Below are 21,816 nucleotides of genomic sequence, written 5' to 3'. Positions count from 1 at the left end.
CGGGGGGGGGGGGGGGCACTTGAATTTTCGGGGGGGGGGGGGGCGGTAGACTTTCTTCGGGGGGGGGGGGCGGACTGTTAAAAGTATATATTTTCTATATAAATTATATAAATTTCATTTCGTTCGGGGGGCGGTAAAAAAATTTCGGGGGGGGGGGGCAAAGCCCCTCCGAAGAGATGCCTGGAGTAAACTCTGCTTTCCCCCCCCCCCCTTTTTTTTCGAGTGTGACGTCATTTATGGACGACCCTTAGACTACTGTCTGTCACCACAAATTTAATAAACTTGCGAATACTGAAATTTTTATATAGATCTAGAATCTAGCTCTAGTTTGTGCACAAATAAAATGCGTGCATTCATTAAAAAAAATTCTAAAATCCAGTGGCGTAGCGAGGTCGGGTGTCACCCGGTGCGGCACTTAATGGTGTCACCCCCCCCCCCCCCCCCACCACAGAGGCGTAGCGACCCTTCCCGGGGACAAACTTTCAAATTTTAGATTTGCAACCCCCCCCCCTCAAGTTTTCGATTTGCACAACAACCCCCCCCCCTCAAGTTTTTGATTTGCACCCCCCTCAAACTTTCGAATTGCACCCCCCTCAAGTTTTTCTCTATATTGCCTTGGTGTCACCCCCCTAAATGGTGTCACCCGGTGCGGTCCGCACCCTCCGCCCCCCCCCCCCCCCCCCCCCCCCTCGCTACGCCCCTGCTAAAATCATTGAACTAAACACGCAGGTTTCTAGAATGAATCAATTCCTGTCTAGTATTGTATTTGTTCCCTCCCTTACTTCATGTTTGGGTTTGAGTTTTTAATCTTCAACCATAATAAACATGGCTACCAGACAAAAGTTACCTAATTTAAAAATATGTGTCGATAATACAGAAACAACTGATGATTCGGAAGTTGAAATTCAAAGTTCGGCTTCATCCAGTTCAGAAGATGAAAGTAATTTTAAGATAAAAAATAACAGAGGAAGAAGAGGTCAAGAGGACGGAGAAGTGGAGGATGACGTGTTATCGATAGGTTCCACCGATGGACCAACAGAGAGACGTTTCTTATCGAGATCCACCCTGAAAAATCAAAAACCCACAGCATATGGCGTATGTTGGTTTTAAATCTAAATGTCCGTTTTAACTATAGGCTCTATTTTCTTTTATTTTACTTTTATACCAATGCACTAGCTAGCCAGAGACTCAGGCTCAGGAGCCAAACAGTGCTAAGAAAGTATTATTAGGCCTATTATTATATTAAAATTAAGTAGGGTAATCTATCGTTTTGGCACGGTTTTGGGTACGTAAAATCGACCGCGACTAGTAATGTGAAAAAACAGGTGACTCCTTACATTTTAATAATTATTTCACATTTTGAGGAGGATTTATGTTTTTTAAAATACAAAAATGTTTCCTTGTTCCATTTATGTACCTGTTTTTAAACAATTGAATTAAAACTTTTTCGTAATAAATGAAGACTAGTTTAGCGATGTTTCCAACATATGCAACCATGCTCATTTAATAAAGCAGCCATCTTGTTTAAGTTTGTTTTGTATTAGCTAATAGCGCGCGATTCAGGGGGAAGCCACTCTATTTTACAAATATAGTAAATCTTGCTCTCAGACGCTGCTGTTTAAAGTCAATTTCTGGCCTATATAGATATATTTAGCCATTGATTTAGGTTTATTATTCATTTATCTATAATATTTGACACAAATATATGAAAATACAGTTCTATTAAGCCTTGACAATGAGGTAACGTTTTCGTACATTAATAGCCGCGGGCGATTTTACGTACCCAAAACGATAGATTACCAAAGTAAGAAAGAAGTGTTATTGTTTTACTTTACTAGATCTAGTAGTAGTACTGTATACTAGATCTAGAATTTAGATCTAGTTTTATTAGAGTAATTCATTGGTCGATGTTTCAAGTCGACCCTTTGTATCTCAAGCTGACTCAAGTTTTAACTAAATCAAGCTTTATTTATAAATTAGATGTGTAAACAAGATCAGGTCATTCATACGGGCCACATTTTATTTTGGCCTACTATTTGTTGTTATTAAATCCGTTAGGCTAAATGTCATGTTTTTTTTTTGTTTTTTACCCAGTTACCCCCAACTCCACATCTTCACACACTGTGTCATAAAATTAAAATCAAAATGCTAGGCCTATAGTATTTTCCATTATAACACTGTCTTAAACCTAACCCCTCACACCTGCCCTCAAGTTGCTGTTTTATTTCTAAAATATTAATTTAATCTTGATTAGGTTGTTGATCACTTTTTATTGCAATTCAAAACAAATGCTAAAATTCATTTTAAAATAAATGTATGTAGATCTAGATTCTTCTAGGGCTAGTTCAAAAGTGAAACCTAAATTTTCTCATCCCACAAACAAAAGAAAAATAGCATTTGCAACTCACATTTAATAAAATTAGGCCTAATGTATCCTTTTTTTTTTCTCTCACTTCAAACATTTAGCCTAAAATATATGAAAACAAGACTGGAAACTTTGTTACTGGAGTTGATGTCACATCTGAAGTAAGGCTGGCATATTCTAAAATACAGATATTCTAAACTTATGATTTATTCATTATTTTTAAAAATAAATTGCTTTGTCTTTTTCACTTCAAATTTTGTAAAGTTGCCTAAAACATTATCAACCACAAATACATTAAATCTGTATTAAAGTATTACAACACACGTTTTTATAATTGCATGATTTAAGAACACTACACATGTTTTATACAATCTCTAAGCTCCCTTTTACATTTTCTGTGCTAATGAAACATCTATATTTTTTCATAGATGAAACAATGGTGTTTTGTAAATATTGATAGACAAATCAGTAATTTTTTAAAAAGTTTTGATGATTATAATTATATTAACGCATGCTAGGAAGCAAGTGAGCAGAGAGATAAACGTGCCAAGCGCTTTGGAACTTTGAGTACTCCAAAACAGCCAATAACAGATGTGGATATCAAAAACCTTCACAAAAGGTATGAAGTTAAGCATTTACAAATGGGTGGTGTGTATTCATCTCCTTATTGATCTCCAGAAACTTCTTGCAATCATCCGGCTATTTAGATTTAAATTAAATTATTAAAATGTTTTTTAAACATCTATGCAAGACTGCTTCAATAGGTTTTGTTCAGTACTGTTGACCTGATAATTAACAAAAAACAGAGTAAGATGAAGAAACCTGTCACTGTTGAGAAAATAAAAACTTATGAAACTTGTAGATGGATGCTTATTATTATACATTATAGGGTGTATAACATATTTGTGCTTTCAGTCTAGGAATGAATATCGAGAAACTGGATGAGGACCCTCGTGGATGGCGGATGGAAGCCATTTTATTGCGAGGCACTGAAAACATGAGCACTAAAGATGTGTTTGAATATTTTTCCGAGTATGCACCAAAAGGTGTTGAGTGGATTGATGACTTCTCTTGTAAGTCTCTACATACTTGTTTATGACAAAGATTTTAGAGTTGCACACTTAACAAAATGTTTTTTAAAATATTCTGATGTTTCTGTCATTACCAGGTAATGTGATCTGGTTAGACAAGCTAACCCCAGCCAGGGCGCTACTAAAACTTAGCCAAAGTTTTAGCGAAGTGCACCCAGATGCTGAAGGTAAGTTGCAGTTTTTGTGGGTCTATGGCAGTACTTAAGTTTTTAAGTATGGCAGTTTTAGGTCAGGCTGTTTGTATGTACTTAACCTTCATGATTTGACTTATATTCCTTTGTGGCACCTCTCCATCTGACTTTGTTTTGAGCGGCTCTCTTTATTTGCACCTATGTAAGCCCTGCAGCCCTTGCCTCGTTTTCTATTTAACCTTCGCTTAGTTAATTAAAATTAGTGTTACATAAAAATTGCTCAGTTGTCACATTGTTGGCTTCTAATTTGGTAGGTTCAAGGTGTTAGTAACTTCATTATAAAAAATTGCTTTAATATAAAATCCTTGCTTTTAAAAAAGAACCTTTTTTCTGTTGCTGTTAGTTATCATAAAATTCATGATATATTGACAAAATAAATTGCTATACATTTCCCAAATAAAAAAAACTCATGTTATTCTAGATGGTTTTTGTTCAATTTTTGCAATAAAATTCATCTTTAATTTACTTTCCAAACTTTATGAAATTTGTGTGTGTTGTGTAGGGGAGAAAAACAAAGAACAGAAGAGTGAGACGGCCAGTCAAGATGTAGACAATAAGACAACCACGGAGACCAAAGACAGCATTCCAGCAGAACCCCCGCAAGACAAACCTACAGAGAAGAAGGAACCAGTGCTGAATGTTCTGGAAGATGAAGTCATGGAACTTGATTATGACGATAATCTGGACCTGACTGGGGAAGACCCTATCGACCAGGCAATGTCCACTTGGTCAAACTTCACACAAAACAAGAAGGAGAGGGCAGAGAGGGCGGCGGCCACAGCCGTGCGGAAATCTATTGACGAGCTGTCGGCCAAAGAGAAAATATCAGAGAAAGTTTCAGAGAAAGACCAAGATGATTCTCATTTAAAAACGGGTAAAAAAGTGAAAAGTTTGAATAAGGAACCCAGCAGCAGTCTGGTTAAATCTCACAGAGATAATCAGAATAGAAAAGTGTTACCAAGTGTAGACGGGGTTAAGAAAACAGAGGAGTCTGGTCAACATGGCAGCAGGAACAAAGACAGTCTGACAGGGAAAAAGGTTGAAGCTAAGGCCAAACCAAAGGATGGCCTCGACAAAGTGAGAGCGTCCAAAAAAGAAAAAATGGAAGTGGATGACGCCTCCGACTCTGAGAGCAGTAGCTCATCGTCGTCATCCGGCTCATCCAGCTCTGGCTCTGGTTCGGATTCCGGATCAGATTCGACATCATCCACCTCTTCTTCTGGATCATCATCCTCGTCATCATCCTCAGGCAACTCTTCTAACTACAGTAAACAAAAAATGGTAGGCTGTTTATTTTGTTTGGGTAATTGTTCAACCATTGATACATTGTATCATTTGCGACAATTGTCTAGTACATTTTACAACTTTGATTTTGCATTTAACACTAACATTTTTATAATTATACCATATCTGTAAAAGCACCTTGTATTCCTTATTAATATACTCTGTACCTTATTCTCATTTATTTTTAAATCTTAAGGAACCATTTCCAGTTTAAAGTTCTGTTCTTTAAAAAATATATTTCTGTGCATTGTGTTGAGCTAGAAAAGCAGTAAATATCAAAGCTTTAAAATGTTTTTGTCATGAAGGTTATAATTAAAGTGTTGTTGATTCTTTTAATCCAGAAAAAAACCCGCTCAGAGAGGGATATGGCAAGAAATTTAAAGAAAACCAAAAAACCCGAAGCTCCCCCCATCCCACCTGTGGCTAGGGAGAGGAGTGAAATCCCGTGGCCCCCTGGGTTCTGGCGGTTAGGCTTACCCCACATCAAGGCGGAGTTTCTCTTTATGAGATATGCCATGAAAGGTGAGTGTCGCAATCTTGCTTTGCTCCTAACTCGCCTTACTTCTTGTCTTTAGTTTCATGGCATGCACAGTTACACTGAAGCCTAGTGTGTGGCTCTCTTTGACCTGTGATGGTCAGTGTGTGGGGCAATTGTCCAGATAGCTGGTGTGTGGGTCAATCATTTACCTGGTGTCAAAAATTGTGTAGTTCCATTACTTTTCTGAAGTTAGTGTTGGTCAGTAAAAAGGTTGTAGGTCAATGAATTTTCTCTTTGTAAAAGTTAATTAAACAACATAGTAATGAAGACACAAGTATTAAAGCCATCCCTAAATCACCACAGTAATGAAGACACTAGTGTTACAACCATCCCTAAATCAACATAGTAATGAAGACACAAGTGTTGAAACCATCCCTAAAACAACATAGTGTTAAAACCATCCCTATATCAACACAGTAATGAAGACACTAGTATTAAAACCATCCTTAAATCAACATAGTAATGAAGACACTAGTATTAAAGCCATCCCTAAATCACCACAGTAATGAAGACACTAGTGTTACAACCATCCCTAAATCAACATAGTAATGAAGACACAAGTGTTGAAACCATCCCTAAAACAACATAGTGTTAAAACCATCCCTATATCAACACAGTAATGAAGACACTAGTATTAAAACCATCCTTAAATCAACTTAGTGTTAAAACCATCCCTAAATCAACATAGTAATGAAGACACTAGTGTTACAACCATCCCTAAATCAACATAGTAATGAAGACACTAGTATTAAAATCATCTCTAAATCAACACAGTAATAAAGACACAAGTGTTAAAACCATCCCTAAATCAACATAGTAATGAAGACACTATTATTAAAACCATCCCTAAAACAACATAGTAATGAAGGCACTAGTGTTAAAACCATCCCTAAATCACCATAGTAATGAAGGCACTAGTGTTAAAACCATCCCTAAATCTTTTCCTCCCACCAGCTGACAAGAAACTGCCAGGTGCAGAGAAAAGAAGCAAGTATTATGTCAAGTATGGGAACCCTAATTTTGGAGGTAAAATATATTTTTATATTGATTTAAAAACTATGTTTCTATCATGTCTTTTACATTGGAATGAATTTTGGGACCAGCACAACACAGCACAGTTTTGTTAATGACACATTTCTAACATTTTCAAAACAACTGTCCACCACTTAACAATATATTAAATGTAAATGCATGTTTTATTTCTACATCCTACAGGTATCAAAGGGTTAATCAGTAATTCCAGGTACATTTATATTACATTTTTTTTTTTAATTTTGAAAATTACAATTAGCCACTCATTACATTTATCGTTTTAAATCTGAAAGATTTATTGGAACTTATTTATTTTGACACTGACTTTTATATTTTAAACTTTAATTAGAACATATAAGCTTATTTGTTTTTGTATATACAGTTAGAATGATCTCTTATTCTTTAGGAAACGTCGGTTACGTAATGTAGGCCAAGACTTTTATATTTCAAACTTTAAGTAGAACATGCTGATTTGTTTTTGTATATACAGTTAAAGCAATCTCTTATTCTTTAGGAAACGTCGTTTGCGTAATGTAGGCCGAGATAGCCATGACGATGACAGCTTTGATGTGAGTGATGACTTATCTGATAAAGCCTCATCCAGGCTGTCAGGTCGTATTGGCAGTCGAGGTGGCACAGAGAAGCTGGTCAGCGAGCCAAATTATTTTGAAGACGGTGAGGTAGCTGACGAGGAAGAAGCTGTTAGGCCCAGTTTGGCCGAGGGAAAAGATTTGAGGGATTTTTTAAACAAGGAGACCAAGTCAGCAAAATCATCACAAGGTAAGTCATGTCGTCAGCCTCGTCTTATGTCGGTCAAGTCATCTGGAAGTCGTATCTGAACTGGTAAAAAAATATGTTTAGCTACCAGTGAAGATTTGAGTATAACCTCCCAATCCCAGGGTTCGTACGCAGTCTGGAAAGTCTGGAAAAAGTCTTGAATTTCGAAAAGTGAATTTAAGACTTAAAAAAGTCTGGAAAATCGCTAGTTTTTGGGCAGGATTTTTTAAAAGTCTGGAAAAAGTCTGGAATCTAGTTTTAGAAACAAAACTTCGTAGTCCATATTTTCCAACTTAAAAAATTGCTATTTTTAAGTGAATTTACTCCAATTTTTTTTGCCGCGCTATCGCGCGGGTTTACACTATGTTGTGACGTTTTTCCGCTGGTTCGCAGAAAAAATGCTCAGTTACTACGTCATTGGGAGAAGAGGGGAAGGGAGGGAAGAGATATTTTGTGGCACGACTGACCGTGTGAATGTGTTACAAGTACTTACAATTGTCGTTTAATAAAAGAATGATCGCTTACTTTGGATTAATATTAACATTTATAAGATTAATAAGTCGCAAGGCCTCCTGGGTTCATACCTGTATTTCTGTTTTGCTTCAGCTTAACAATGAGGTACTATTTTTATTTAGGATTCGTCCATAAATGACGTCACACTCCGGAAAGTCGGGAGGAGGGTTTTATAAAGTTTGACGACACGCTCTTGCAATAATGTTAGGGCAGATATAAATACCGTGTTTTATTTACACGCTGTGATGGTTTTTAAAACACCAGCACAGTCGTCTTAATTTTACTTTCTACTCGCAAGATACAAGTTTTATGTTTGTTTTAGAATGTAATCACAAAATCTTCCGACCCCTTCCCACTTCCATGTGTACGTCATAAATGGGTGACCCCTTTAATTTTAATTCACCTTCCATTAAACTGTTTTTGAAATCTTTGCAAATGCTGACGATTAAAGTTAGACTACCCCGCCCCTCCTTGTAACATCGGTCACTTGCGTGAACTCACCGTGAGCCCAAGTGCGTAGTTGGTACCGCTTGGTAAGTAGGGTGGGGGAGGGGGTATAAGTCACAGCACAGTTCATGTTATGACGTATTAAACAGGCATATTGAAGTCTAGACTACTATGACCTCACAGTCACCCCTTCACCATGTCGTGTCTGTGGGGGGGGGGGGGGGGGAAGAAGGATACCGGCAACTTTTTTTTTTATTGCAGACCCGGTTAAGCACAGTGAATGATTTTTTATTTATTTTTTTTTTGCTCCACATGTTTTTTACAAGTAGCCTATATTTATTTAGGCTACTTAACAAGAGCAGACCTAAATTAATACATTACATTATTATTCTTTAAAGTAATTAACTCTCACTCTTATGCAATACCATTTTAATGATAGTTTAATTGAAAACTAAGCAATTAGATCAGGAACAGATTATATAACTCTAATGTTGAAAACAAAATAGTTGCATCATTTTAATCAATTATTTTAATTATTAAAATTTTAGGTAGGGTGGAGTAGGCAATCTTAGAAAAATGATTTTCTGTCAGTTTGGCTAGAGAAAGTTCAATATGAATATAGGTCAACTGCCTAAAATAAATGTCAATTTAGTATAAGTAATTATAATGACAGTACAAATAGTGCATCATTTAAAAAAAAATTATTCGCTAACACATTATCTGTCTAAAGTCTGGAATTTTTCCAAAAAAGTCTGGAAAATGTCTGGAAAAAGTCTGGAATTTCATTTTCAAAAAGCAGTACGAACCCTGCAATCCAGGCTGATGTTATATTTACTATCAGACATTCTGATAGCAACAGATCCATGTTTATACCTCTATGTCTGTTTGATGACTCCTAACAGAAGCAGCGAAAGACTCAGATGATGAAATGGATTATGGGGCGGAGCTTGAGAGGTTGATGGGAGACGATGCCCCGCCCACAAAGAAAAGGTTCATGCGTATGCATGCTGACGATGAGGAGGAGAAGATTGAAAGAACAAAAAGGTATTTTTTTAATTGCCACTGTTCTAGTGCCTGCTGTATTAGTTCAGTGGTTCTCAACTTGTTAATAACCTGTAGATCTTGGGTTTAATAGGGTTCTAAAAATAGATGCATGCTTGTGTTTTAATTTTATTCTAGATCTTTTTAATTTAAAAATATGTAAATAGCCATGATTTTTAAATTGAATCTATTACCTCCATTTTTTTTCTCCCTTAATATTTTTAATAGTTTAACTTTAGGAAGTGTTGCATTTTTATATGTAGGTTTTTGTTAAAAAATTACCAAGTTTTATCTTTCTGTCTCAATTCTACTTGGATTTAATCATCTATCATCAGGTATTATCTATATATTTTTGTAATCACCACCTAGGCTTGCAGCAAAGATGCAGAAAGAGGTGAAGAAATGGCAGAAGAATAAAGAAATTTTTGATGAATATCCAGAAGACGAAGGAGAGGTAGTGGAGGAAGAGGAAGAATACCTGCCCGTGAAGAAAGAGTGGGTGGACTACGACAACGTGGAAGATGACGACCCGTTCAATTTGTTCGGGGTGTCGAAAGTTGAAGCCGTCAAAAACTACAAGTCAGGTGATGACCATGAGGATGATTGGGACCGGAGGAGGGGGGATAAGAACATGAAACATAGACTTGGTGGGGGGTATGCTGGCTCGAAGGGTCAAAGGGTAGAGTTACCAGCGGGGACAATTGATCTCAGGGCTAAGCTTCAAGGGAAAAGAAGGGCGGGTAACCAAAACTGGTAATTTTTTTTTAATGTGGAGCTCTGGTTTATTTAATTAAGTTGTTTTATGAAGGGGTAAAAAAAATTGGTTTATAGTCAAAACTTTTTCACTGCCTGTCTGTTATGTAAAGAATTTAGTTCCTTAGTAATGTTATTGTCAGTATCTGTGTTTTACACCAATAGTATTTCATAGATTTAAAATCCAAGGCTTGTCAGAATTAGGTGGACTATGGTGTTAAACTAAACTTGGATAAAGAAGATTTAGATGTCTCACTCATCATTGACTGGTTCTAGTAAATTATAAAGTTGATTGACAATCAAAAAGGCTTTATGTTTATTTTGTTTATACTCTAATAGAAAATATCTGCCCTACAGATACATAGGGTAGACCCCTACTAATCAATTATTTACCAGTTAGGTCCCTTGGCTTATGAAGAAATATATATCCCTTGGCATTAAAATAAAGAAATGACCAAAAGACTGACAGTGTGTATATGATATGGTGAATGTTTGTATGTTTTGTGTTTGATTGATGCAGCTACTGTGTGTGATTGTAAGGCAATTTTAAATAAATGTACTATTGTGAAATTTTTTAAAATGTGTTCTTGTTCTTATTGTGTAGAAATGTTCCAAAATTTAGCGCATAAATTTTACCTTCAGATATTTATTGCTAATAAATGAAACAATAAAAGGAAACTTCTGGCACTTTAGTAAAGAAATATTTTTTTACAATATAAACTATCACCAACCCATTTTTCTTCTTCATCTACCCTAAAGAATGTTTGACATCAACCATCTATGTAAAATTTCAATGCTAAAAAATCTGGTAATCCCATGGTGTCTGTAAGACGTTAAATAAAAAATTGTTTGAGTCTTGAGGAAAATTCTAGATTTAAATATTTTTTAAAATTGTAATTTTAAATAGATCCAACCACCTATTATTAAGGAAGTAAATATGAATTAAAGTCCGTAAGGAGTTCTTCTTTCTACGAGTCATTAGTTGTTATGATAGTAAATGTTAATACTATACTATATGTGATTCTTTGAATCACATAACAGTTTCTGTTTGTGATTGTAATTTCAAAAATGCAATAAGGGTCCGCCTTATTCAAAAGCTTCTTGTTTTGTAATAGGCTTTGTAAGGTCAGCTAAAAGAGCCACCTCAACTTTGGTTTTGAGTCTGGTACCCATCACACTAGAATGTCCTCTTAGTTTTAGACTTGAACAGAACTGAAGGTGTACTAAGTCTTTTATGTAATGAGAAAGAAAAATCTTCAGATTAAAAAATCATTTTTATTTCTGAGTTTTAATGTTTAACATCCTGTTTTTTTTCCTTGAACAAGGGTACAGAAAACAACAAGCAAATGTTTACAACTTGTGAAGATTTCAGCAGTACATCATGATATGAATTAAGTGTTGGGTATAACAATTGATGAGGTGCTTTTTTATATGCCCTCAATATATTTGAACAATTTTTATACAAATTTTTGTGTTACAGAGTTAAAAAAAAACAATAAGGATTAGACAAAGAACTGTTACCAAACAAATTAATTGACTTTTTAGAATTATCAGAAATTATGTAACATTTATTCACACAAGCGCAACACCATTTTTAATTAGTTACTATCTAGAAAGCATCCAGATAAATGTCTAGAGGAAAATTCTGAAATAATCTAAATATAAACAATTTCTTACTATTAGATAACAAAAAAAGTGAAAAAAAAAAAGATTAAATGTTTTATAACACCTAACTTCCCTACACTATAATAATTAATATTTATTTTTCTTTGAAAATATGTTTAAAAAGTAAATGTGTAATTTTTATCACTTTTATGGCTTCATTTTACAACATTCACACATGAATGATTAATGAAGTAAATATGTTACTCGTCCAATTTAACGTTTGAAATTTAAAAAATGATCTGGATTTCAAGGGTTTTTTTTTTTTGTTTTAAAACAAATCACAGTTTGGACTTTCAATGTGACGTAGTTTTCTTTCAGCTGTTCTCTCATTTTAAACAAGAATATTTGGGTTGCAGCGCCATACTTGGAACTGAAATTAAAAAAATGTATTTTCCTTTTAAGCTCAAGAAAAATGGGTGCGTATATATTTACTAATATACAGAAAATATTATTTTAAAATATATTTATTTTTATGTCAAGCCTGATTATAATCATATCTTTTTCTTTAAAAAAGCTATTTTATTTTAGATAAATAAAGTAGATAAATGTATAAAAGTTGAGTGGATGATAGTTGCAGGTTGTGTTTGTTTCTGAAGTGTTGTCAATTGTCCAGAAAGAAAGTACTTACATTGTCGACAAAGCCAACCAGGCTAGCATAGTTGAAGCCATAGCCAAGGTGAAGAGCACACATTCTCATATCAATGTAATCTGGTGAAAAAAATATTTTATTAGCTGTCATTCTCATATCAATATAATCTGGTGAAAAAAATATTTAATTAGCTGTCATAGTTTAAAGGTCAGTAATCATCTAATCTAAATTGGTTATGAATTAACACAAATTTTTTTACACTAAAAGCAAAGAATTTTTTTTAATTTTTACAGATTTGTTTTAATATCTTAAGGAAAACTCTACTCACTGGAGAGGACTACTTTCCCAGTGTATTTTTGTGTATTTGCTCCAACCTTTCCAGAAAATTCAAACGCCTCTGGGCTCAATCGCTTGTACACCAAAGCCACATCAAACCAGCCATTCTGAAAACAAAACAAAAATTTATTACCCAATAATTCTTCTCCATTCTTAATTTAAATGTAGGACGAAATTTCCTCCAACACAATTAAGTATTATGTGTCAACATGTTTTGCATCATATGGCCAGTTGACTCAAATATGCTTCCATAGCCATTGTTTATTCAATAACAAATTACAAGGCAGCACTGTTCCATTTTGGAGTTTTCTTGCCTTGATATATTGCTGTCCCCAGCTATCAAGCACCATCTGCCCAGAGGTTCGAACTCAAAACTTTTCCTTGAGGTGACGAATTGTATATATAAATCTACAAACACTTACCCTATCAGCAAGACCAGCAAATGGAATAGCTATCTCACAAGGTGTGTCTGATTCTAGTTGATAAATCTGTTGAAACCATTGATATATTTTGTAAATTATAAAACAAAACAAAAATAACAAGCATGGAAAGACGATTTAAATTTCTAGCTTTGACATTTTACACCACTAGTATGCATAAAATAGTTAAAACTGATTCTTATAAGATTAATTAATTATTTAAGAAACTTGTCAATAGAATAAATTGCCTAGCAGATATAAAAAGTTGTTCATTAACTATTTCACACACCAAGTTGGATAAAAATGGTAACTGCAGTAAGGTTTATGCAAAAAGTTATAAAAAAAAAAGTTGTGTTAGTAGCTTCACAAATTTAAGACCAAGATGGAGACGGGTGAGAGCGGTGGTCAAACTTAAGGATGGTCAGCCCCTAACATAATTTACTACTTAAACTAAACAGTTCTGACATGAATAATCCCTGAGGTAGGGATCACGAGCCTCACCTTAAAATAGAAATTTGTGCTGTCCATGGTAATGGACACAGACTCTTTCACCCTGCAGTCAGCATTGGTTGCCACGGCAACCCTCTGGTTTCCAGTGGGAGGGTGGGGCACAAAGAGCTTCATGTTGATTTGGAAGTAGTCGGTGTAGAACCCTGAGCCAGCAAAGTACTTGAAGACTATGTTGTCTGAACCCTGCATTGAACAACACACACAGTCAGTCAGTCAATAGGCTTATGAATTTATAAACACAGTAGGCTTATTCATTTATTAACACAATAGGCTTGCACATTTATAAACACAGTAGGCGTATTCATTTATTAACACAATAGACTTACACATTTATAAGCACAGTAGGCCTATTCATTTATTAACACAATAGGCTTACACATTTATAAGCGCAGTAGGCGTATTCATTTATAAACATACAGTTAGAAGGCTTATTCATTTATAAACACAGACAGTAGGCTTACTCAGTTATAAACACAGACAGTAGGTTTCCCCATGTATAATGACTAGGCTTACTCATTTATAAATGCATAGTTAGTTGGCTTATTCATTTATAAACTCTGTAGGCCTACTCACTTATAAACACAGTCAGTAGGCTTACTTATTTATAAACACAGTCAGTTGGCTTACTTATTTATAAACACAGTCAGTTGGCTTACTTATTTATAAACACAGTCAGTTGGCTTACTTATTTATAAACACAGTCAGTTGGCTTACTTATTTATAAACACAGTCAGTTGGCTTACTTATTTATAAACACAGTCAGTTGGCTTACTTATTTATAAACACAGTCAGTTGGCTTATTCATTTATAAACACAGTCAGTTGGCTTATTCATTTATAAACACAGTCAGTTGGCTTACTTATTTATAAAATCACAGCATGTGTCAACTTACACTAAAGTTAGCCACCGAGCCAATGCCAGGGAGGAGAACCCTGGGGACATGATCCTCCTCTGTGACGCCCTCGGTCTCAAATGTGAAGTTGATGACAGCGTCACATGCTGGGGAATGAGGGAGAAAAAAATAAAGATTAAATGTTAGGTTGGGGGGGGAGCTCAAAAGTTCCAAGTTTGGACCCTGGGCATATGAAGCTAGTTTGCTAGAAACAGCAACCCATCTAAGAGAGAAAACTCCTAAATCAAACTACTGCAGCAAATCCAGAAAGAAAAGCAGACTGAATTCAAAGTCAACAGGCCAAATGGTTCATAACAGGTTGACACTTAATTCTTAATTATGTTGGAGGAAATATTCTCCAATAAAAGAAAAAAGAAGATGAATATGTACATCTGTTCATTTGATAAATGTATTTATTCCCTAGATGAGTTCATTTTCCAAAACTTTGGCAAACACCCACCAGAGCTGGATTGTTGACTAAGATGGGTGTCCTTTTGGTTTTACTTAGCAATAAATCTTGTAAATTAAGGAAAATACAAATATCCAGTAGGCTGATTATTTACCTAAAGGTCACTAACTGATCTTTTACCTAAAGGTCACTAACTGATCACCTACCTAGAGGTCACTAACTGATCTTTTACCTAAAGGTCACTGACTGATCTTTTACCTAAAGGTCACTAACTGATCACCTACCAAGAGGTCTCTGACTGATCTTTTACCTAAAGGTCACTGACTGATCTTTTACCTAAAGGTCACTAACTGATCACCTACCAAGAGGTCTCTGATCCACCAAATGTCTACAGTTGCAGATGGTCAGATCCATAATGTCTCCAGTTTGACATCTCAGCTTGGCCCAGGGCACTTCCTTGTAAAAGTATTCGTTGGGGTCGTTGGCGGTGACAACAAATGGACACTCCACTGAAGTAGAAAAGTTTGAAATATTATTATTATTTCTGTGGGTAAGCATTTATATTTTTGTGATTTTAGAGTTTTTAAAAAGTTTCTCAATTTTTTTATTTCATTTTTTACTTTTAAAAAAAAAAGTAGTTAAAATATTGAAAGTAGGCCTACTAATAATTTTATTACACAAAAAAGTTTAAAAGGGAAGTAAGTAGAATTTTCTTTTCAGTATTATAATTTTAGAATAATAATAATATAGTAAGCTTTTAGGCCTAATCTTTTTTTTAAAATATATTCAGAAGAAAGCAATTTCCTTTTTTTAGAAATGTCTGTCTCACCTGTATTATTATTGCAGATCATTGGTGCCTGTGGTCCGCAGGTCACTGGGCAGTTTGCGTTAGCCACACACCTTTGAGTCCTGGAATCAAATCCTTGTCCAGCCTCGCAGCAGCCTTTGCCAGAGAGCTTCCTGTTGGCGTCACACTCCCAGTAACTCTGGCATGAACCAGGGTCTGGATATTTGGAGCCTGGAGCCATGGTTTGGCACTTGTCTGGACACAAAAATGTAATTTAGTCAAGACTATTGTACTCTTGCAAAGCCCAAAACATTTCTAGTTAAATTGCAGAAAAACAAAAGATAAAATTTTGATAGTCAAAAGCCATATAACTAATGCACTAAATTATTTTTCTATTAAATTTAAAACCGTGATTATAACACATATTATCCTTCAATTATGGTTCAAAATCATTATCTATACAATTCTAGTAAAGATTATTTAAAATCATCATTTAATAATGCTTAAACATAATGAATTTTTTAGCCATTATAATTTTTTCAAAGACTATTTAAATTGTTATTAATCCATACACAGTTCAAAATAAAATTTCAAGAATAAAAGCTGAACCCACCTGCTAAACAAATACCATTCTCCAAAAAGTCGCATCCCCTCCATCCATTGGGCCTGGTGATGTAGTATGTTCCTGGTGCACAGGACATGATGAAGGGAGTGAACTCTGAAGGACGCACTGCAGGATCTCTTGTGGAGGAGTTCCCTGAGGGCACACAGTTGACAAACAGGTCGCAGTATCCCACCACTCCAGCATGATAATGGCCGTTGTCATAGAAGCAGTTGTCACAAAGCTGAGCTGTAGAAAATAACATGTTTATAATAAAAGCTGGTTTTTTATCAGTAGAAAATAACATGTTTATATTAAAAGCTGTATTTTTAGCTGTAGAAAATAACATGTTTATATTAAAAGCTGGGTTTTTGTTTGTTTTTTTGCTAGGTACATACAAAATAGCTGATAGAAATGATTCATGAATTATTTAACCATATGTATTATATATTTAGTTATTATCTGATGATGGCTCAAAGTTCAGTGTGTCATCAAATCTAAATTGGTTATGAAGTAGCACAGTATTATTTAGACTAAAAACAAAGAAAAAATTCTAAATTTACCAGCTTACCATTATACAAGTGTTTTTTTTATATCTCAGCTGGTATTGCATATGAACTCAATGCTAACATTATGTTACATTAACTTTACCACTAATATTGACCTTTGACCCCACCCTAGCCCCAACTAAATCTAACCCCCAAGGAATAAATAAAAGTAAGCCTACAAGTACTCTAGCATTAGAAATACTAGCTATAGCCTACCAATATCTTGATGGAAGCTTTAATCAATTAAATGTGAAATAAAAATGGGTTCTAAAAAACTGAAGGTACGAACAAATCCTATTACAAAATTAACGAAGTCAGATTATTTTGATTACCTTGAATTCTGATTTCACACCGAGGGCCAGCAAAATTAGTTCCACAAGCACAGAAACAGCGGCCATTACAGTCCTTGTAGGCAACCTGGTTATTTTCACATGTCAGTTCGCTACGTGAGCAGACAGCATATGTAGTGACAGGGTCTGTGGGTTTAAACATACAATGTGCCTATAAATCATACATTGTACATTTTTTTTAATTAGGTGTAAAGTGATTTCAGCACAGTAATACATGCTAGACTCTGTTACATCATCAATGTAAAAATTTATACAAAATTTTGTGTGTGTGTTAATTTTGAAATTAATCTTTGAAAATGTTTATCAACATTGCTTACAGACTTCCATGGCAATGTTTCAAATCTGGTCAATTTTACACCCTGGTAAATGAATAACATAGGACGGCGTAGCCTAGCGGTTGAGAGTTCTACTGTTATCCCAAAAGTCTCGAGTTCGAATCAGGGTTCAGGTCCGTAGAATGTGCCTGAGTCCACCCAGCTCAGATGGGTACCTGACTTACATTAGGCAAACAAAGGCAGCTGGGCATAGTGCCTACCACACTAACCCTTCATATACCGAAGTCTCTGAAAAAGATGAACTCTACTTCATCTACCCGATTTGTCTTGGCCACTAACGGGAAAAGATAATAAAATGAAAAACATAAAAGAAGCCTGGATGAAAATTTACCAAACCTGTTTAAGGATATAATACCTTGTCAAAAACAAATTGTCAGTATATATAAGTTAATATAATAAGTTTAATAAGCCTTTTTATACCTAGACATCTAAATCATTAATTACAAAGCGTGTACTTTTAGTCACAGCTAAATCCATTGACTGCACTTAGATACTTTTCCAAAAAATTAAATTTTTAGTTTTTGATTTTTTTTTTTTTAATGGAAAAGCACTGATTGTCTCCTCAACAAACCCAAAAACAACCTTATCATCTGTTTCACACATAGGGATTAATCAAATATCGCAGATGGAGAAACTTAGCTGAAACACTATCACAAAAATTCACATACCACATTGCCTGGTGGTCTGATTGAAAGAAAATCCCTGAGAACACTTGCATGAGCAGTCAGACCCTTGAATACTGTTTACTGGGCAATTCTGCGGACAGGTCTGTCTTCGTTCTGAATAGATTAATTTGCAGAATGTATTGTAAATGCAGTAGGCCTATGCGGAGGCAGAATAGTTGTTAATTTAAGTATACATATTGCTAATGAGCAAGTAATCAATGTTAATGCTAACTGATTTAAGTTTAAGCCTACTAAAAAATGTTAGCACCAATAAAACTCAGTTAAACTTGCAAATTTTCATATTGTAGCCAATGCAAATTTCCACATATTATGTAGGCTAATGTAGGCCTATGGGATGCATATTTTGATAGATCAATTATTAATTTATTAATTGCTTTATTAATTTAAGATTTCTTGTCCAAAAACAAGTTTTAACATTTATTACAGAATTAATTCAATTTGAATCAAGTTGATTAAAATATAATAATTAATTTTTAAAAAATCAGTAGGCCTAATGGTCGACATGGTGGTCAAGTGAGAACTTAACAGATCTATTAATTACCACATATATTTCTTGCACTGTTGTAGACTAGGTTGGAATCAAAGCACAGACAATCACAAGTGCCTTTTCTTTCAGCATTGATAGGGCACTGTGATGGACAAACTGTAAAGGATAAAATAAATGTCAAATGATTTTTTAAAGTAGGCCTATTGTTTTAATTATTTGGCAAAGTATTTAGAATAATAGGAATAAATATATTACTAGGCCTATACAAAGAATTAATTTATTCATATTTATTAAATAAATTTACAAAAAATATATCCTATTAAATGACTATCACTTTTTAAAACTATGATAATTATTATTAACACAGCAGACTGCCTTGTTAGTATTTTATACATTGTACATAGTCTACATGTTAAATTGTTATTCTGTACTATACCTTGATTTATATACAAATATATGTATTTTAGTTAGTAGGGTATTTAAAATTAAAATTATTGATTTAAAAAAATTAAATCGTCAGGGCCTAAATGTTAGGCCTAATGCCATTAGCGCCATTAGGCTAATGGCTTATCGTTAGCCTAATACTTAATACTAGTTAATAGGCATAGGCCTAGGTGAAATTATTTTCATTTTTTAATAAACATTAATTAAGGACATAGAAAATAAAGAAATTAACAGGCCAAACGCAATTAATTAATGATAGACTACTAACAATAACATTAGAGGGTCTACCATAAATGACGTCACGCTTTTTTCGACGATTTTTACCACCACCCCCTTCCCTCCGTCACACGTCGTGACAAAAAGCCAGACCCCCCCTAAAATGACGTAACATCTCAGCCTAAAAAACATCTATATTTTTCCAAAATCTTGTCAAAACTCTGTCATTGTCAACATAGAGTATTTCGATCATTTCCTAAATCGTTTTCGAAAACGCGAAATGACGGCCAAATCTCGTTTTCTAACATTGATTTTTATAATGCAAAAGAGTGACGTCACACCATCTGAACACCCCCCCCCTCCCCTCATCACACACCATCACAAAATTACGGACCCCCCTCCCCCCTACGAGTGTGACGTCATTTATGGACGACCCCTTATCTCTGCATATGCCGAGGTCACAGAAACAAGTGAACTCTACTCACTTGCCCTATAGACCGTCAGGTTTGAAAAGTGAACTTTACAATTACATTCTACCTAAACTCTATTTTCCGAAAATCGCGAATTCAAGATTTATCTCAATTTGTTTTGTTTGTTTTTTTAATTCTCGTTATAAATAATTTTAATTTAAAATACACATTTCCGATATTTCTTTTTGAAAAATGCGATGTTAAATAAAAATTTCAAGTCTTCAAGGGCGGGAATTATCGAATTATTCAGTTAATAAACGGCTATCTTGGCTACAAAATCCTAGACGATCTAGATCTAGATCTAACATTAAATTAAACCAGGTAAAATCTACAGATTTAAAAGTATATCAACTTTCTGCACCAAGTTATTTTTCAGGCCTACTCAGTAACTAAGTTACTAAAAAGTTAGTACTAGATCTAGATCTAGACTAGATCTAGATCTAGAAACAATCTAGTTAATAGATCGATCTAGAATCTAGATCTCTATCTAGTATCTAGTCTAGCTAAGTTAACAAGACATTAGCAAGTGAAAGTGCCAAGTGAGTCAACACACGGAACTACTTAATATAGTTAAGTTATTTACTACTGACCACAAGTGCAGGATGCAGCATCAAGGATTTGCGGGGCACTGCAGGTCAAAGTGCAAAAGCCCTTGTCTGCAAAAGCAATATATAATAGATAGAAATAATAAAATCTAGTACACAAAATAGGGCAACTACTAAATTTTTTTAAAAATTATAAATAGCCTACTGCTAAAAAAAAAATAAATAGATCTCGAAGCAAATCTGAAAACGAACTTAAATCGTAATAGAAGGAAATAGATATATTAATAGTATTTATTTCTAAATAAAATTAAAATCGTAGTTCAGTGTGGTTAGGGATCGCTTCAGTGAATACACCCAAGTCAGGTCCCCTTTTTAAAACTTTCAATTTTGGAAATTATTTATATAAAGCAAAGTGGTCGGGTGCCCGATCGGGCACTTCCCGGCGCCGCAGAAGATTCAAATTTGGCAGGCTCCTTCATCGGGACGACAGAACACGGGGTCCATCAGTGGCGTAGGCAGGGGGGGGTTAGGGGGGGTCATAACCCCCCCCCCCCCATAGACCCCTCGGTATATATAAAAAGTATGAGGGGGGGGGGGGGTGCAAATCGAAAGTTTGAGGGGGGGTGCAAATCGAAAGTTTGAGGGGGGGGGGGGGGTGCAAATCGAAAGTTTCAGGGGGGGGGGGGTGCAAATCGAAAGTTTGAGGGGGGGGGGGGGGTGCAAATCGAAAGTTTGAGGGGGGGGGTGCAAATCGAAAGTTTCAGGGGGGGGGGTGCAAATCGAAAGTTTGTCCCCGGGTAAAAATTGGAACCCCCCCTTGAGACGATCCTGGCTACTCCACTGGGGTCCATGATGAGGGGTCAAAACTATATATAGAAAAAGTTCCCATGTAGGAACACCTTCATAACTCCTTAGGTCATTTCCACATAGGAACCCTTTGAAAACTTTTGGGGATGTACATGGGCCGAAGGGGGTCAGAAAAAAAATGGTGCTACCCTCGGGAAAAATCCGGAACACTGTTTAACTAACCAGAGGCCACATGTCCTTATACAAACATAGTACTGTTTTGTATGTATGTATATATGTGTGTGTATATATATATATATATATATATATATATATATATATATATATATATATACATATATATACAAATATCTGCAGGTACAAACCCAATCAAAACTCATGAGGTCGTAGAATTACCCGCGGGGGTCACTAAAAAATAGGCGCTATCTTCAGGAAAACTTCGGAAGGGCTTCAGAGGTGGCCGGTCCGAATTCACTATGTAAACATAGTTAATTTGATGAAAAACGATGACTATTTGCAAAACAGATTTTATGGTAGTTTGGCTCTATACATCTGGCTCATTTTTACCATAGACCTGGAAAATTAATCGGCCTTAAGGATAAACTATCGCTCAGCCTCTACTCGCACGGCGAGTGCTAAAAAGTGACCACGGGTGAAAAGCTCCTTATATAAGCTAAATATCGAACAA

General features: G+C 35.2%; 2 protein-coding genes across 2 annotated transcripts in view; one reads left to right on the top strand and one right to left on the bottom strand.

The window, feature by feature from the left end:
* The first annotated feature begins 803 nt into the window (after positions 1 to 803).
* LOC131928360 (nuclear cap-binding protein subunit 3) lies at positions 804 to 10,680 on the top strand. Its single transcript, XM_059284368.1, has 12 exons — positions 804 to 1,095; positions 2,467 to 2,526; positions 2,884 to 2,984; positions 3,281 to 3,438; positions 3,534 to 3,623; positions 4,150 to 4,928; positions 5,273 to 5,453; positions 6,424 to 6,495; positions 6,685 to 6,712; positions 7,016 to 7,281; positions 9,141 to 9,282; positions 9,649 to 10,680. Exons 1-12 carry the CDS (start codon positions 826 to 828, stop codon positions 10,034 to 10,036), a joined length of 2,535 nt encoding a protein of 844 aa, XP_059140351.1. The 5' UTR covers positions 804 to 825; the 3' UTR covers positions 10,037 to 10,680.
* Positions 10,681 to 11,287: 607 nt separating this feature from the next.
* The window catches only part of LOC131928359 (balbiani ring protein 3), a 43,042-nt gene continuing 32,513 nt past the window's right edge, over positions 11,288 to 21,816 (bottom strand). Inside the window, exons 18-30 of the mRNA XM_059284367.1 lie at positions 20,367 to 20,432; positions 18,701 to 18,802; positions 18,142 to 18,252; positions 17,121 to 17,264; positions 16,253 to 16,489; positions 15,682 to 15,894; positions 15,215 to 15,361; positions 14,444 to 14,550; positions 13,543 to 13,734; positions 13,045 to 13,110; positions 12,615 to 12,729; positions 12,326 to 12,405; positions 11,288 to 12,067 (exon numbers count right to left, since the gene is read on the bottom strand). Of these exons, the coding sequence (XP_059140350.1) occupies positions 12,029 to 12,067; positions 12,326 to 12,405; positions 12,615 to 12,729; positions 13,045 to 13,110; positions 13,543 to 13,734; positions 14,444 to 14,550; positions 15,215 to 15,361; positions 15,682 to 15,894; positions 16,253 to 16,489; positions 17,121 to 17,264; positions 18,142 to 18,252; positions 18,701 to 18,802; positions 20,367 to 20,432 (1,619 nt within the window). The 3' untranslated portion in view covers positions 11,288 to 12,028. The remainder of the gene's footprint in view (positions 12,068 to 12,325; positions 12,406 to 12,614; positions 12,730 to 13,044; positions 13,111 to 13,542; positions 13,735 to 14,443; positions 14,551 to 15,214; positions 15,362 to 15,681; positions 15,895 to 16,252; positions 16,490 to 17,120; positions 17,265 to 18,141; positions 18,253 to 18,700; positions 18,803 to 20,366; positions 20,433 to 21,816) is intronic.

This window comes from Physella acuta, unplaced genomic scaffold (genome assembly GCF_028476545.2).
Source record: "Physella acuta isolate Inbredline_101_S28 unplaced genomic scaffold, ASM2847654v3 ptg001490l, whole genome shotgun sequence".
Classification (NCBI taxonomy): domain Eukaryota; kingdom Metazoa; phylum Mollusca; class Gastropoda; family Physidae; genus Physella; species Physella acuta.
This window is presented reverse-complemented; position numbering and strand designations above follow the sequence as displayed.